This window comes from Pecten maximus, chromosome 4, assembly GCF_902652985.1.
Source record: "Pecten maximus chromosome 4, xPecMax1.1, whole genome shotgun sequence".
Classification (NCBI taxonomy): Eukaryota; Metazoa; Mollusca; class Bivalvia; order Pectinida; family Pectinidae; genus Pecten; species Pecten maximus.
Genome location: NC_047018.1, coordinates 13265914 through 13285888, shown reverse-complemented (window position 1 = coordinate 13285888; position 19975 = coordinate 13265914). Strand labels below are relative to the sequence as shown.

The 19975-nt window shown below is 38.0% G+C and overlaps 1 protein-coding gene across 1 annotated transcript; it reads right to left on the bottom strand.

Moving 5' to 3' along the window:
- Nucleotides 1-207: 207 nt before the first annotated feature.
- LOC117326391 (potassium voltage-gated channel protein Shaw-like) lies at nucleotides 208-18476 on the bottom strand. Its single transcript, XM_033883138.1, has 3 exons — nucleotides 18464-18476; nucleotides 4030-4295; nucleotides 208-1502 (listed from the first exon to the last, which is right to left on the bottom strand). The coding sequence occupies exons 1-3, from the start codon at nucleotides 18474-18476 to the stop codon at nucleotides 360-362; spliced, it is 1422 nt and encodes a 473-aa protein (XP_033739029.1). The 3' UTR covers nucleotides 208-359.
- Nucleotides 18477-19975: the final 1499 nt, after the last annotated feature.

The following is a 19975-nucleotide window of genomic DNA, read 5'->3' as shown; positions in this document are numbered from 1 at the left end:
CTAAGAATACATTTGACTGTAAGCATATCCGATCAAGGGAAATGGTTTACTTACATTTAACGACTCTCTTTACCAGTGCAACTATGTATCAACTTAAGTTTTTCCATAGGAAACTAATACACTGATAATGAAAACATCTTAATTTAAAGCAATTTTCTTAAACGTTTAAAAACATTTTTCGCTAAAGTCGTTTAAGTATTCTTTTATTTTGATTATTGCTTTCCTATGGAAAAATCTAAGATGAAGATTTCAATTGCAATAAGTTAAAATGTTACATAGCCGTTAAGGAAACAAGGATTACCATACCAAGCCAAAACTCAGCAATAACATTATGCTACAGGGAGAAAATTAATTAAATGTTACAAAATTGTTTCCTCTGAATAGGTGACGCCATCGTCAGAACGCGCCTTTTCATTGTACGTTTTATGTAAGTCAAAATCAGAGTTCCGGATGACGATATCCTTTAAGGACGACGCTTCGTTTATACTTTTGAAATACTTATACTTTGGCGATTCCTTCCCGGAAAAATGTTTAATGGACGCATGTCCATTCATGTATGTTTCTATGTACGATTCACGGGAAGGGTTCCTATTGTTCTCTACGATCGTAATTGTCCCGTATCCGTCCTCCTCCGAATTTGTCAGCAAGGAATTTTCCCGGAATGGATTATTTACGCACGTACTTTGGCTAGTTCTGTATTTATCGCGCTCCTCCTCCTTCGTCCCACGTGACCTGACATGCGTATAGAAGAGGGAGAAGTTGTTTGATATAACAGGAATGGTAAGTGCTATCATCAAAACTCCACTGACAGCACAAGCGGCCCCTACACAATACCCGATCGGTTTGGTAGGGAATATGTCACCGTACCCTACCGTAGTCATGGTAATGAGTGCCCACCAGAATCCCATTGGAATGGTGTTAAACGTATCGCTTGGTTGAACGGCGTCCTTTCGTTCTGCATAGTAAATCATGGATGCAAATACAAGCATGCCGATGATGAGGAATATAGCCAGCATGAGCAACTCCTGGACACTGGCCTTGAGAGCATACACCAATATCTTCAGTGCTTGGTAGTGTTTCACCAGGTGAAATATTCTGAACATTCGAACGATTCGTAAAACGAACATGATTTCAATCATCAGTCGTTCGTTCACATAGCAGAACTGTAAATGGTCGGTGTTGAACACCAGTTGCATATACAGAGGAACTAACGCTAGCAAATCTATGATGTTCATCATAGAGCGAACAAACCTGATTTTTTCTGGTGCAAACACGAATCTCACTGCTAATTCTATCGTAAAAAACGCTGTGCAAATGATATCAAGAATATTGAGACTCTCATTTTGAGTCATAACTTGTACTCCCTGTGATCCATCATCGCACGTGGAGGTCGTATTATCGGTGCGCGTGATATTTTTCATTGGTCGGAGACTGGGCAGCGACTCCAGACAGAATCCGAGGATAGAGACGATGACAAACAGGAGGGATATAATACCATATATCTACAAAGGAAAACACGAGTGATAGGCATTTGATATGTAACATTCCATGTGAAGGTTTTATAGTAAAGGTATAGTTGTTCTCAACAATAATAATAGGACCTCTGTTCTCTTTTCCACTCAATCGACCAATTAACTACAAGGATTTAAAACTAACAATTACATTTGAAAATCGTTTACTGTTGCATCAGATTATCAGAGTGCCATTTCTATTACTTTTCATGGGACATAATTTGGACTACTGAATCTCTGCACTTAATCTTATTAAATGTGACCTTACCACTGAAAGTGTAACGATAGAGGTAAAATGATAAAACATTTAACCAATCCCAAATGTAACATAGCATGTCACTTCGAAACAGAAACAGTAAGTATCTACATGTTTGTGATTTGTTTTATAAAAATAATGTTTAGAACTCAAAAATATTATAAGACTCTTTCATATGTGTATATGTAGGATAGGGATATTCCACCCGAGGGAATTCCACCCAAAGAAATTAAAAAATTGAAGAAAATGGATGGCTGAGGGACACTTTCGCCAGAAATTCGGTAAGGATATGAGAGAAAAAGACTCTTTCATTATGTGTGTATGTAGGATAGGGATATTCCACCCTCGGGATCACAAAATGTGGTAAAACCCTCGGCAAGCCTCGGGTTTCACCACATTTTGTGACCCCGAGGGTGGAATATCCCTATCCTACATACACACATAATGAAAGAGTCTTTTTCTCTCATATCATTACCGAATTTCTGGCGAAAGTGTCCCTCAGCCATCCATTTTCTTCAATTTTTTAATTTCTTTATTTGACGTTTTTACTAAATATACTTGTGATATTCTGAAAGATCATACCCTATTTTGACAAACTATATTTGCACACAAATTTCATTCATTTTGTGGTTAAGTGATGAACGAATGAACAATTCGCCGATAAAAATTACCGTAACTTGACCGACTTTTACGTGGCTGTGATCAAATTGTCAACATCCGAGAAAAAGAAGTTCTATCAACAATACTGAAAGCCAACGCTGAAATGAGTTTTCCAACTTCACATATAATTTGATTTGCACCTCGACGTATTTAATCATTTCACAGAACACACTGTACTTTTAAATGTCAAGTCAAATTGTTTTTATAAAATACTACGTCACTGCATGACGTCACGACTGTCATTGGAATTCCATTCATAGTTCAAGGATATTGAGAGTGATGTCGATCTCGATCGCCATGAAGCGGCGATGTTTCGTGGCTGGTAATTTTAAATTCACTGTGATTTTGGCAACTTCGTGTGTGAACCAGCGAACAGTGACTCTATACGAGTATTCGATCTTTTCTGTGACATAGGATTATAAGTATGTGTTTAACCGGTTGTCTTGATGGAATGACGAAGGTAGGTCAGTCGATAGGCTAACGATGATCATATTGAAAGGCTAGGATGGCAGTTAGTTTTCATGGTTACTCTACACAAATATAGACTCTGAGTTACAATTAAAATAAATATTTTTATATGAACATCGAGGGGTGTCATTTTTACCGAATGTTCGTTCATTTAAGAGCCAATTCCCAACTTCCAAATACACAGGTTACTGAGTAGGTCTAACAGTTACTGACAGTACAGTAGAGTAAACAAATTCCAGGGCCCCCTGCTGACGCAAACGGAACCATTTCATAGGTTGTGATGTTTGACATTTTCTTTTTTTATATTTTTTTATGTATGGCTTTTATTTTACTTCCTGTCATTGCCAGGTGATTGTGTGTGTTTACATGTTTTTAATGACAAATGACAAATCTGTCGGGTAGGCAAGTCTGTATTGTACTGTAACTGTTACAACAGGCATGTAGGCGTTGTCTAACTGTTTGTTACAGTAACGGAGTTATATGTTCGCTCAGATGAAATGTTTAATCGTTTAACCGTGTAGCCCTATTGATTTACTGCTGATATGATATATATATATCTAAGAATGTATGTATTTTTATAGTTAAGTCCAACGTTTCAAAACCGACACCGACGATAAGGATTGTCGGATGTGAACACAAGCAGACGACGTTGTGAAAGTTGTCCCCCTTGAACGCAGATTAATCCGCGCGCGTGAAATGCTATGTAAGATACATTTATCTTACATAGCTATCTTACATGGGCAAACTCTATCCAACATGGCGAGATATGAGAGAAAAGACGTTATTGCAACAGTTAAAGTCAAAGAATTTACCATATCCATGTGAAAAATATATGGCCGGTTTTTAGAGATACAATTCTCAAGGTGGATAAATGAATATACAAATACCTTAGGTTGTTTTCTTTTCACTGACATAATCGTAAGATATTGGCGATTGTTTCCCGCCAATCCGTCATTATTGTACCGATACTCATTACTTACTGATTTTCAGCATACAAAATTAGCTTTTCTCACATAACATTCAAGGGGAAAGAAAGTTTCATCGTTTTATCATTGCTCATTATATATTTTTATCAATCGTAGATTTTATTCCTTTAAATGTATGATAGTATTTTAATGTTATAGAAATACCTACCATGGCCACTCGTGATGTTCTCGGGTGTTCTAGAATGAGCCAGATTTTCATTTGAAATCTCTTCCATCCTTCATATTCGTCTATATTTACAAACACTCTCTCTTTCGCAAGACTGCGGTTGAAGGAGTCAAGGATGGCTTTGTTCTCGATGTAGGAACGGTAGTGTCGCCAGCAACACGATTTGATACAGTACTGGTTCACCTGCCAGTAGTCCAACTCTCGCTTCACCACGGCACCACATACTTCTAACGGGACATGTAGTTCTCCTATATTAATAAAAACACACTGCAATATTAAAGTTATCAGAGTAGCGTCCCTTTGTTTGAGTAGAAATAGATAGAAATACTCTTCGCCGAATTGATTGTTGATGAGGAAGCAATATATGTATCATATACATAGATAGATAACATACCAAAGTATCTCGAAAGCAGACATCGTGATTTGATATTGGATTACATCGAAACATGAATATTGAATAATAACGATATTTCATTTTAATGGTTAAAACGTGATCTGATTAACGTTTTCTTTACGGTAGTTATATTCTACAAATGTCATTATAATATTTCTACGATATAATGAACAGACAAGAATTGGGTGTTCAATACTTTTAAATAAAAAAGAATCGTTATTATTATTATAGACAAGAATTGGGTATTCAATACTCCTAAATAAAAACGATCACTATTATTTTGGTAATAAAGCATGCATGCAAACAGAAGATTATAATGATTTTGAGCAGGTCTCGTGACTCCTTTATCTCTGTCGTCTATATCAATAAAATTCAACTCATTTCAAAGCTAAACAATGTAAAAAAGCAATGTTAACCAAGGTTTAGCAAAACTTAGCAAATCCGGCATGCGTATAAATTGGACCATGACGGTGAGGATATGGGGGATTGCCATTCACCACATATCTCCTCCGGACATAAAACTTAAAACAGCCATATGGTATGGCTGCAATGCAAACAAGTTATGGCGAATAAATTCAATTAAATACCGTAATATTCTGTTTAAATCGCAGCTGACAAGTACTATGATATTAAGTACATCAGGATATGAGAACTGTGGAATTATATTAATTAAAATATTAGTATCAATAATTGCATTACATATCTTATACAGAGGTTTCTTTTCTTGGAATGAAATTCGTTTACATGGACATAAAGTTACACCTGTAAACAGTCAGCGGAAGGACTGATGTGATAAGGAGCAACTTTAACAGGTCATGCGGATTGAAGATGAAAAAAACGTATTCATATACTTTGTAATGGAACCAAACATCGTGTTGAAAGAGTGTAAAATATGTGCAGATTGCATAAAGTGAAAACGAATAGAGTATGGAAACAATTGCCTTTCATTTGTTATAAAATTCTATTAACAAATTTGGAGTCAAACGAAATTTTATAACATGTCTATTAAAATGCAATTGTTTTAAGAAATATAATTATTAGTTCATTTATTAAAAATGATGAACGTATTGTTGTTAAAATCACGTGAGTATTACGGCACGAAAACACGCCATGCCAACGATGACATGTGTTGAGAAATGAAGGCGTGCGTTAGTGCGATTGTGCCTTGTGGTATGCTGTAGTGCGTTTAAACGTTGGTCAAAAAGTTAAAGAAAGGTCAAATGCTGATTGCTGATTTTTAAACGTTGCTCAAATCAAAGTCAAATAACTTAAAATAATTTCAAAAGAATGTGCAAGCTTTTTTAAGAAAAGTAGAGTAAATAGGTTACTTCCCCTCGACACTTCCGGTCAGCTAGCACCTGATGACCTAGCAAACAAATTTCCTAAAAAGGCCCGAAACGTTCGATCTGACGTCAGAAATAGCATACTTATAACGTAGTTCATTGGCAATCACGTGGTCACGTGACAGTCAGTCGACGACATTTAGATTCACCAATCGAAATCTTTGTATTGAATGTTTGAATGGTATAGTCATATCACAAAAAATACCCTTCTTTTGTTTGTTGCTTAAAAATAACATAAATATGTCATATATGACGAACAGATGTTCTGTGCCGTATGACATTATTTCTCTACGAATTGTTTGATTTTTAAGTGCGTTAGAGAAGAATCGCAATGCCGGAATCGCAGAAAACCTTACGAGGAAGGGCTATATACATCACCACCTACTCAAACAAAGCATTATTCATTTGTTTCTTTGAGCCGTTAATAAATCGATACGAAACAAAAACTAGACGGAAACCAAACGTTTTATTGACCAAGTCTACAGTAGTAATCACTCAAACCAAACAAGAGAAACGACGGCAGGGGCACAACGACGGCTGCTCAAGCGTGACCGCTCTAGGTGACCCATTACCTATACCTTATATCGTCCCAGAGTAACGTTACAAGGTTAATAGTCAAAACAATCATGATACAACTGATCGATAGTCCACGCAATGAATGTATGTTCACCAGTAGGAAAACATGGTAAATAAAAAACTGTATTAATGAGTTCAACCTTGGATCATTTTGAAACAAAGAAGTTTTGAGTGATTTGGTTTAAAACCGTGCATAGAGCAAACAACTTATCACAAAAAAGTAGAAAGTCTTTACCATAGAGATCAACAGTGCATTGCTACACACCATAGAAGCAAACGATTATTGTGCTAGAAAACGTCTGTTGGATACTGGATGAAGTCTGTATCCGATACCTTCTCAAACTTGTATGTGGTTATAGAACGTCTCTAAATGTGTTGGATACTGGTCCCATCAATAGTATATATTATCATGGCATATATGGTCAACCAACATCACTACACCTGTCAGCAGCAGTGAATTAGTGTCATTTATATCGACCGTCACAAGTGTCGCTAATCTTCACAATAACAAATCACTGGTTGTATATATTATCAAATGTTTGTTCCTTGGTTTAATCTAATCAACGGACACAACTATGATCAAATGATTCGTCACAAATATAATCACACCCCTCGTCAAAAGTAAAAACAAAACACTCGACAAAAATATAACGAAATCATTCCACATATTTTAAGCAAATCACTCGTCACAAATATAACACAATCATTCGTCACAAATATAACACAGTCACTCTTCACAAATATAACACAACCACTCTTCACAACTATAACCAATCACTCGTCACAAATATAACCAAATCATTCGTCACAAATATAACCAAATCATTCGTCACATAATTATATAACACAATCACTCTTCACAAATATAACCAAATCACTCGTCACAAATATAACCAAATCAATCGTCACATATATAACACAATCACTCTTCACAAATATAACCAAATCACTCGTCACAAATATAACATAATCACTCGTCACAAATATTATACAATCATTTATCACAGATATATTTGGAAAATACGAAGGTGACAGACTAGACTTTTGAATCTAGACAGGGTTAAAATCATCGAGATAAAATCCCTAATATTTCCAATTTCTATTAGTCATTTACGAGGAAATATTACGCTTTTGGTTTTATACAGACACGACTGATACAAGATATACAATATGGTGTAACTTCTTTTTTTATTTGATATTTCATTTGGTAATACCCTTAAATCAAATAATTATGTACTGTGGTCGTGAATAATAAGTAATGTGCAAAATACATATGTGTGTGTGTTTTAGGAGAGTGCGATGTGTTCATATTTACGAACGTATTCCGTACAAATAAGAATAGGGACCATAGAAAATACATCGAAATTAAAAATCGTTAGAATGACTTAATTTCTGATCGGCAACAACTTATTTGAGATTGCGACAAGATTTTTCAACAAACTCTACCCATCTGTTGACCGATTTTGTTTCCATACGAATCTGATTAAATATGTCATCAACATGAACAGCTTACAACTAACGTTAATTTTCCATTTCTAGATAGCAACATCTGTTTTCCCCTACCTACAAGGTCCATTGTGTACATGTCACAGTTGATTTAATATTCTAGGGAAAGATGCCTACTACTGACGGGAACAAGGCTTCCAAAATGGAAGTTGAGGGAGGCCACAGAATCCCATTCAGACGTATTATATTTTCTTTGCGATATGAAGTCAGACCTATTTCACGCTTGTTGATGTTCCCAGCGGTTCCGAGAATGTTATTTAATCTGGGTTTGACCTAAATCTATTAAGGCGAGTGCCATCGATGAAACAGTAGACGATTATTATTAAAAACGAATAGAAAATATAGGTCCCAAATTTAGTCGCCTCTTACTAATCATGCAATGTGGTAGCTTTTTACGGTTACTTAACGGGGTCAATGTTTATGTTGTTTTATAGTGCTATTTAGCACGACTTATTTTTCTGTCTTTTATACTGGTCCTGTCATATTTCCTTAAGCATCATCTCTTTCAGTGATGAGCGGATGAACTCAAAGATTAAAGCGAGAAAAATACTGTTGAAATGAAACATAAAATTAACTAAATTGAGGCCTAAATTGAATCCCAAAATGCATCTGGTACCTCTCCGTCAGTACCTTGACTGAATAGTCTCAGCATATGTATCTGGTTCGTCTTCGACAGTAACTCGACCGAAGGGGCACAAAATAAATCCGGTACAACTTCGTCAGTAACTTGATTGAAGGGTCTCAACATATTTCTGGTACGTCTTCGTCAGTGGCTCGACTGAAGGGCCACAACATACGCCTTCGTCAGTGGCTCGATTGAAGGGCCACAACATACGCCTTCGTCAGTGACTTGACTGAAGGGGCATAGAATATACCCGTTAAGCCTCAGTCGACTGAGGGACCGCATATATATCCCCTGATGGACAATATTGGGCTTTGCTGTCTGACTCACTTGCATGGAAATATAGAATCACTCCAAATTTCGACACCATTGAAGTGCGCTGGCTGTGAATAATTTATCATTGGCCATTTCATGTAGTGTTCTGTCCTTTTAGTTTCGCTTTTGTGGCGACACATTTGTTCCGTCCACTTCTTTCCACACATCATTACTGAAAGTAATATGTTCTCCTTTCCCCGGAGAGTTCCGTGGGTATTCATCCGTTGCCTCTATTCCCAGTCGTATTGGCCAATGATATTTGAGGACACTCAGATATTGTAAACCTGTTTGTTTGTTTGTTTGTTTGTGTATGATCACTCCAGTATACAGTAGTGTTCTTATCTCTTGTGTAATCAATCATGATTGGATGACAATCTGACCATCCGCCAGGGAAGCGCGGACGACATCGATCCCGCTTTATTCCATTGCCGTGATCGAACGTACAGTATAACTATCGCGATGGCAAACGTTATGTTTACACAGTGTTCCAGGTTAGGCGGTCGCTGTTGCGATCACCGCTGACACAACATGCTCTTATCGCCGATATACATAAAGGTATAAGATATTGAAGGTATGACAGGCTAAACTATTGTGAATGGTTGAATGGTCATGTTTTATGTTTGCTTTTGCATCCATGATGTCAGTGATAAGAATATGTGCACATACATATGTATGTGCAATATGTGCACTCCATGTATAGAAATCGCCATGAATTCCATGAAGTATTCGCGTTTTTGTTGGCTTAACAAATGCACGTTTAGATACATAGACAACATTCCCTACCAAATATGAAGGCACCCTTTACTTCTATCATTGATATATGTTTGTAATGTCATTTGTTCCCATTCTTCACCATTTCCCCGGAACTGTAAGGTTTGATAAGACAAAGGTATTATTTGTACGTAGATGGCTGTTTGGCTGTGTTCCTTTGATGGTATTGGTTGATAAAATAAAACACGAAGCCATACAGATAGTATTGATTGTTGGAATCTCGAGTATATACCTACAAGTGGAGCTCATCATTGCACAGCTAGAGGATTGTATGGCAGACAGACACGCGAGATATAAGGACCAGTTTTCAACCTGCATACATGTATGTGGACATGTACAATTGTACACAAATATAAAATATGGACTGATTACCAAATTACAGTCTCAACGTTTTCCTACTAAAATACGAAATTAAACGAAAGTCTACAGTAAATGTGTTTCCATAGTATTTTACAAAAATGAAATAGAAATATTGCTGGCCTGTAAATCCCCCCCATTTATAATTGGCGTATGGTAATTTCCATGAAAACGTAAAACCGTATTTCTTTCGGATGCATACATCTACTCACTCGGTTATATAGGACTATATACCGTCGGTTATATAGGACTATATACTGTCGGTTATAGGACTATATACTGTCGGTTATAGGACTATATACTGTCGGTTATAGGACTATATACTGTCGGTTATAGGACTATATAACATCAGTTATAGAACTGTATACTGTCGGTTATAGAACTATATACCGTCGGTTATATAGGACTATATACCGACGGTTATAGGACTATATACCGACGGTTATAGAACTGTAAACCGTCGGTTAAAGAACTGTATACTGTCGGTTATAGGACTGTATACCGTCGGTTATAGACTACGGTCGGTTATAGGACTATATACCATCAGTTATAGGACTGTATCCGTCGGTTATAGACTACCGTCGGTTATAGGACTATATACCATCGGTTATATGACTGTATCCGTCGGTTATAGACTACCGTCGGTTATAGGACTATATTCAAGACGAGATGTATCCACTACAGTCACATCAGTAATGAGGCATCATTTAGAAAATATCTACGTATACATTCTAAATTATTTGTTACATATAATCACCGATAAATCAAGTAAGTAGACGACTCTGTTGACGGTTTATCACCGATAAATCAAGTAAAGTAGACGACTCTGTTGACGGTTTATCACCGATAAATCAAGTAAGTAGACGACTCTGTTGACGGTTTATCACCGATAAATCAAATAAGTAGACGACTCTGTTGACGGTTTATCACCGATAAATCAAGTAAAGTAGACGACTCGGTTGACGATTTATCACCGATAAATCAAATAAGTTGACGACTCTGTTGACGGTTTATCACCGATAAATCAAGTAAGTAGATGACTCTGTTGACGGTTTATCACCGATAAATCAAGTAAGTAGACGACTCTGTTGACAGTTTATCACCGATAAATCAAGTAAAGTAGACGACTCTGTTGACGGTTTATCACCGATAAATCAAGTAAAGTAGACGACTCGGTTGACGGTTTATCATCGATAAATCAAGTAAAGTAGACGACTCTGTTGACGGTTTATCACCGATAAATCAAATAAGTAGACGACTCTGTTGACGGTTTAACACCAATAAATCAAATAAGTAGACGACTCTGTTGACGGTTTATCACCGATAAATCAAGTAAGTAGACGACTCTGTTGACGGTTTATCACCGATAAATCAAGTAAGTAGACGACTCTGTTGACGGTTTATCACCGATAAATCAAGTAAGTAGACGACTTTGTTGACGGTTTATCACCGATAAATCAAGTTAGTAGACGACTCTGTTGACGGTTTATCACCGATAAATCAAATAAGTAGACGACTCTGTTGACGGTTAAACACCGATAAATCAAATAAGTAGACGACTCTGTTGACGGTTAAACACCGATAAATCAAATAAGTAGACGAGTCTGTTGACGGTTTATCACCGATAAATCAAGTAAAGTAGACGACTCTGTTGACGGTTTATCACCGATAAATCAAATAAGTTGACGACTCTGTTGACAGTTATCACCGATAAATCAAATAAGTAGACGACTCTGTTGACGGTTTATCACCGATAAATCAAGTAAGTAGACTCTGTTGACGGTTTATCATCAATAAATCAAGAAAGTAAACGACTCTGTTGACGGTTTATTCCCTCTTACCGGGCCTCTGCAGCAGGTTTGTTTTTTCAGTTTTAGAAAACTTCATCAAATATTTACACACTTTCATTCAAAACTGTCATTTTACTATATTAACCAAACTTGTTCTTCCTTGTGAATTATTTATCAGTAATGATTAATCAAATTAATACCTCAACCTTTTAGTTACAGACGTGCAGTTAAATAATCTAAGACTGTATTCGATGTTGGCATCATTTCCTAGCAGTCAGTGAGTAAGATTTCCCAAACAACTGTCAGACACATAATATGATTTATTTTGATATACTGTTCGCCGTAAGCTGATAATGGAGTGTTCGGTACGGGAGTATTGATTGTCATATAGCCGACTTCCTACAAACACCAATTAATCAAGGCTTCATATTAAAAATAATAAATATGAAATATAACAGTTCCGACCTGTGTTTTTTATAGATGACATAGGTTTGTCTCCTGATTATCCCACACATAATTGTGTCGCACGTGAGGCAGTGAAGCTGTTGGATACGGACATTCCAGAGTTTAGAGGGAGGGGACCGGTCGGGGGTTTCCAATACATGTAGTCTCCCCTGAGACAAGATTTTATTTTTGATCACACATCTGTCCTTCTCGAAAAGTGTGAATCCGTAGTCAAACCTGGATATTTGCCACCCAAGTCTTCCTGCACTCTGTTTGAAACATTACAGATTCCAATTAGATTGTCTCGATAAATCCCGTGAGATTTGGAGAAGGAGTCTGCGCGTAACCGAATAGATCGTTCCTGAGAGTATGCAGACATACGTGTAAGTATGTATGTATTTATGCCCTCACTTTTTTTACACCAAACACCAAACCTCTCGGGCATGTACAAGGAACATCTCGCATCCTGGCTGGTTTTGAATAAAGATCTATTAGATCATAATATGCGGATGTTGGATTCCATGAATTTGCTGACTTCATGTCTCACAGGGTTTGGACTTTCTGCACAGAAAAAGTACCCAACACATCTCCACGTGAATATATTTTCTATCGAAAACAGAAAGAAAAGCACTGATGAGTATATGAACCATCGATGGTCATTGGAACACGATGAGACGGGCGTACTAATATACCAACTATGGAAATGAATTGTATTCTTATAACTAGCTCTCCATCATCTTGGTCGGGTTTGAGCAAACCTGTTGCATATGAACTGTATAATTTAAACAGCAACAACTGATCAATCACAGCGAGAGTTTTATAAACTTCATCCACAGCCATGCAATTTTAGGTTTTAGATTCAAATGAAGTGACGGTACAATAAACGGTAGTTATGGTACAGATATTAATCAATCCTCACATCTGATAATAGACTTGTTACAGTAACTGTATATCATCAAATAACAATACGTATTAGGTTGAGTACCCATTAAAATGTTACTCTAGGTAGATAGCTGTTAGGACATGAGAATTGTACCAGGATTAATAGTTTTAATATACTCACACATAAAATGTATGTCACAATAGATCAGTATGTATAACATTCTGTATAGACAGCGGATAACAATGGTTAGAAGGTAACAACAATAAACCAATGATGTGCATTCAATATTTTTCATTTCCCCCCTAGAAGTTTGCTAATATTTGATAACATTGTTTATAGTTACATGCATTTTGACGATTGTAGGTAAATTATATTAATTCCGTCTTATTTGTTTAACAAAATGATATCCATCACCAAATTCTAAACTTACTATTAACTATAGTTTGTCTTTCTTTTGGCTTTAGCTTCAAGTTTAGAATTTATTTTGAAAATAGAACAGGTTTATCCTCTTGAGGAACTCTCGATATCGTTAAACCATTTCTGGATAAACTTATCTTTGTTTTAAAACAAGTTTCAAATAATCTCTTTTAAATGTACATCATTTTATATTCCCAGATAAAAAGCTTTATCCGAGTTTCTGTGAGTAAATTGTGAACATTCTTGTACGTTTGGACTCAACGGTTCCAATTTGTAACTTATATAGTAAGTTATATACATAATTGGACATATATTACTCGTTTTAACTTGATACCAGAACATTAGAACTCTTCTTTGAAATAAAGGGAATCCCCCGATCTCTCCAAACACAATGGAATTTGGTATGCTTCTTTTGATACCTAATATACGCTTGAAGGACTGTAAAGTAGTTTTTCAATATCACTTATTTTGTAAAGTCCCGTACGTCTACTAATAGAGAAGCATTGGTGACAAAAAGAAATAGAGGTATTTAACCATTTCTTAATAGAACCTGCAGTACTTATTGCATTCGCGAAAGGCGACTTGATTTATGATGTTTGCATCCTCTTATTTTTAAAACATTCCTACTCATATTTCTATTTACACGGCCTTTGGACTGAGCGTTCATCCCCGTGTACACGGCTCTGAGATCTGCTGGCAAGTCTATACCGAAGTCATTAAAATGCTACTGAATGATTTGACTCATAGACCTGAAATGGATGAATAAAACCATAACTGGTCCTTTCACATGCCAGTATAATGGATCAGGAGTGAAATCATGCATTGTAACCACGACAGGACATGCCTTGAGTTGGTCGTGTCGCCAGTGTCTTTAAATGGCATGGCTCTGTTCACAGAAACTGGCACAGAAACAGACAACCACCGTGGATGTTGCAAGCACCATGGAATGTAATAAAATATTAGTTGATATTTTGGTTTTCCTGAATACCAACACATTTCCCTCCTATGACTGACTGTGCTGATATTTTTAAGATTATTACACGCCCTATATATGGTAAATAATCCGGTAATATCAGTTGGATATGGTGGTTAGAGAGGAATATAGCCTTTACAACGTATCAACGGAAGTGCATACTCTCAGATCACAACATTCAGGAAAACATACGTTGAAAACTTATATTGGGTGAACCTCTTTATACCAGTTGGTATGTTAGCTATTGCCTCTGCTCATTTACATGTAGCGACTTTATTTCCTAGACAATTTGATCAACCTGTGATGAGCCACTACTCGTCGCCGACAACAGTAATTTTGAGAGTGCAATCTAACATTTGTCATTGAAAAAAGTATCAATTGAAAATCAATGTACATGTAGTTATTACAGAAGATCACAGCGCAGAACAATTCGCGCATTTATATAAAACCTACCGCGAAGACATACCGACGGGACACAGGATGTTCGAGATATTTTATATAATACCTACCGCGAAGACATACCGACGGGACACAGGATGTACGAGATATTTTATATAATACCTACCACGAAGACATACCGACGGGACACGGGATGTACCAGATATTCTATATAATACCTACCACGAAGACATACCGACGGGACACGGGATGTACCAGAGATGTATCTGTAAAACTAATTAATCTCTCACTTCTCAGTCGTGAATTTGAAACAGATTTAGGAAAATAGCCTAGTAATTATGTTGTGATATCGCGTCCCTGTTTCCCTGTAGGATAGTTCAACAGTACGAAATGTCACACACCACGATGTGGCTAGTTTTACACTCCACGAAACCGCTATACACACGCAACTACCAGCTCTCTCGCCATATTTAACTTTAATTTCTCACTTCCCTAGCCCGAGGGAAATCTTAAGTTTAGATGAATTTTATTTCCGCTTTCCAGTTGATATTGTTATTCTGATTTGGCAGACAAATTCTCGGATACTAAACACAGGTACTCGTTCTCTATGAACATTATGCCGAAGCTTGCGCCAAATATTCTGCAAATGTCAGTATTTCACTTTATGTTCTGCACTTTGACAGCTGTTCTTACAATAAGTGATACGTTTGTCGGGGAGCTGGGATAACCCTTGACATTTATCCTAGTCTTCGATTAACCACCCCCAGGAGGCCGATGCTGCCAATACCATTGAACTTATGCCAGAGGTACGTCATATCGACAATACATGGCAATGTCATTTTGATGCTTTATGAAAAGGTCGGAATTCGCTCTCTTAAGCTTCCCAGCACTATTACTTTGGCACCGACGGGGATTCACATGGGCTACTTTTGAACAAAAGTAAGTCTGACATTCGGAATGATGACGAATGACAAGAAGACATGAATTATGAATCGGTGGCGCTCCCTGGGAGCGATGAGATCCCGGTCCGTGTGATGATCGCGGCCATTGTGACGTCTGAGAGCCACCAAGCGGACAGTAGGCGCGTTAATCGATAATCAAGACCAACAGTTTTACTTCCGCGTTTAACACAGGGGGAAGCGCATGACAAAGTAAATCTTTGAACCATGGAATACCATGCATGTGTTTAATTTCTGTCGTAGTTTCAGTAATCCATGTGTAGTCGTCCGATAGTGTTTCATCTGTTAGTGAACACAACCACTCTGACAATACAAAGAAACACCTATAAAATATTCATTTGTTGATACAAACGTTATGATATGTCTAGATCAATTTTGAACATAAATAAACATTGGAGAGAAAATTAACGCGTTTGAGGAACCACTAAGTAATTAGAGCATGCGCATGCAAACAAGCTAGAGATGATGCTTACAGATCTAGAGCTTCAGAAGATGCCTCGATACAAGATGCTGATGGATATTGCCGAAGATTACAGCAGCTTGGCATGCCAATCAACCCCATAAAACATGACATGTGATAGCTACACTTTTCGCCAAAGGTCATAACCTTTTACCCGGAACCGAAAGTGCGTGATTAGTATCGATTTGTAGCGTTAATCTGAGTCATTGTGTCAGATTCATCGTGTAGATTTACACCGTGTTCTCTTAATACGCATACTCGTCTATATCAACAGGGCATAGAGTATAAAACCCGGCCGATACATGTGATTGACACACTGTTAGACTTACGGTATCAGGACACTAAGAATACAGATTAATATGCATGTGTCAATCAAGTAAATTCAACTTTAGGTAAACAGTGACAGAGACTCAATAAGGCCGAATTATGTACCTAAACCATATACATGTACTCTACGTTAGGTCAAACTTCGGTCTCGCAAATTAACCATGTAATATTAATCCATGTTCCCAACCTAAGTCCAAACTTCGGCGCCATATATTTTACCTCAGTCGATACTTTGGTACTTGAAAATTGACAAAGTGCTGAACGGTTCTTTCCTGAGCCGTCCGCCGCTTTTTGATGTGAGGAACATCAATAATCAAGCCGTAGATCAGATTAATCAGGAATGATATGATAAACGTCGGGAAAACAGGAGGCAAAAGGGCGACTCTAGGAATATAGAATTGTCATGATTTGTGGAAATGTAGAAGTCGCGTACTAATTAATGCAATAATGCATTTGGTAGATTTTTGATACTGTACTGGGTTAATTAAAAATCACATCAAGTAGTGTCTTTATATATTATGACCCGCACATACCCGCAACAAAAACACAAAAACAATTTAAATTTTAACTGTTTTTACCGTGTTGATTCCTTTTATTTACATATTCAACCGACAAACACAGAAATTTAAAGTTTAACTATATATATATATGTATGTACATAAAGTGACCCATACCGTATCATTTATGCATGTATTGTAAATCCTACCCAGAAAGCAATATACTGACGACCTCTTCAGGCGGTAAACCAGTCACAATAGATATACAATACAGCCCCACTAACAATCTATCTGTGTATCGTTGTAGCAATTCAACACAAACATTTAATGGTTCTATAAACATCATTAATAATCCAATGGCCTGATATTGTTACATTTATATTCGAGAGTGTGTCTCCTGGTACAGGTAGTGTAGTTATGAAAACACTAAACCACTGAATATGTCTGTCTGGTTTAGGAATCAGACCTCGGTGCCACCTTATCTGCAGTCTTACATCACCAGGGGGCACTGGTCTGACGTCAGACGTGGAGATCGCACGCGCTGATTCGAAAGGGTACATCTGTTCAATAGACCACGTCGTCCGTCACGCGAGCGCGCGCCGTCTACATGCCCGTTACTGGTGAGCACAGCCCCGTCGGGTACTGCGACACTACTACAAGATGTGGATATATCCCAAACACCGAGGCACTCGTCCACCAACAATCAATATTTCCTAAGATTTATCGACAAAATGCATGAATGTTGTGGTGCATGCTTTCACTTTGGATTGGCAATGGATTCTAAGTTAGGTTTTTCCATAATTTATCTCCCCTCAAACTGGCACTTTAAGACGATATTTGTACCGCGAATTGGTAATGTGACAGACAACAAATGATGGATGGTTACAATACATATTAACATTGTCAGCAATAGACCCTATCCATACTCATTTTATATTTTGATACACATAACAAAAGTATAGAGGGTATATTATATTAATGATGCCATCGCAGAGTACACCTTTCTAAATGTGATAAAGTGTGTTGATACTGGCGGATGTTGAATCGATCTATGCTATCATAAAAAATGTTTTGTTTCAACGCAAGACATATTTAACTTGTATTAATGGGAGACAAGTGTTAGATGGAGCATGTATGTAAGCGTAGTATGATCTGTAAATGAAAGAGTAACCTATAGATTGAAGAGGATTCACTAAACCACAAAAAGGCAATGTTTCACGGAGATATATCGAATGATTTCTTCTCCCGAGTTGACAGGATAACTGGGCGGTATCACGCTGGCAATGAGTATGCAGACTACCGAAGTGTACTCCATATATACAGAATGTGACAACCCTAGTCTACCTTGTACGTGTAGTCATGGCGATGTATCCGAACGCCTACTTTGACGTGACATTGCTGACCTCCAACACGCCTACTTTGACGTGACAATACTGGACTACCTACAACACGCCTACTTTGACGTGACAATACTGGACTACCTACAACACGCCTACTTTGACGTTACAATACTGGACTACCTCCAACACGCCTACTTTGACGTGACAATACTGGACTACCTACAACACGCTTACTTTGACGTTACAATGCTGGCCTACCTACAACACGCTTACTTTGACATGACAATACTGGACTACCGCCAACACGCCTACTTTGACGTGACAATACTGGACTACCTCCAACACGCCTACTTTGACGTGACAATACTGGACTACCTACAACACGCTTACTTTGACATGACAATACTGGACTACCGCCAACACGCCTACTTTGACGTGACAATGCTGGACTACCTCCAACACGCCTACTTTGACATGGCAATACTGGACTACCGCCAACACGCCTACTTTGACGTGACAATGCTGGACTACCTCCAACACGCCTACTTTGACGTGACAATGCTGGACTACCTCCAACTTGCCTACTTTGACGTGACAATGCTGGCCTACCTACAACACGCCTACTTTGACGTTACAATACTGGCCTACCTCCAACACGCCTACTTTGACGTGACAATACTGGACTACCTCCAACACGCCTACTTTGACGTGACAATGCTGACCTACAACACGCCTACTTTGACGTTACAATACTGGACTACCTCCAACACGCCTACTATGACGTGGCAATACTGGCCTACCTCCAACACGCCTACTTTGACGTGACAATACTGGACTACCTCCAACACGCCTACTTTGACGTGACAATACTGGACTACCTACAACACGCCTACTTTGACGTGACAATACTGGACTACCTCCAACCGCCTACTTTGACGTGACAATACTGGACTACCTCCAACACGCCTACTTTGACATGACAATACTGGACTACCTACAACACGCCTACTTTGACGTGACAATACTGGACTACCTCCAACACGCCTACTTTGACGTGACAATACTGGACTACCTCCAACACGCCTACTTTGACGTTACAATACTGGACTACCTCCAACACGCCTACTTTGACGTTACAATACTGGACTACCTCCAACACGCTTACTTTGACATGACAATACTGGCCTACCTCCAACACGCCTACTTTGACGTGACAATGCTGGACTACCTCCAACACGCCTACTTTGACGTGACAATACTGGACTACCTCCAACACGCCTACTTTGACGTGACAATACTGGACTACCTCCAACACGCCTACTTTGACAAGACAATACTGGACTACCTACAACACGCCTACTCTGACGTGACAATACTGGACTACCTACAACACGCTTACTTTGACGTGACAATACTGGGCTACCTCCAACACGCCTACTTTGACGTGACAATACTGGACTACCTCCAACACGCCTACTTTGACGTGGCAATACTGGACTACCTCCAACACGCCTACTTTGACGTGGCAATACTGGACTACCTACAACACGCCTAC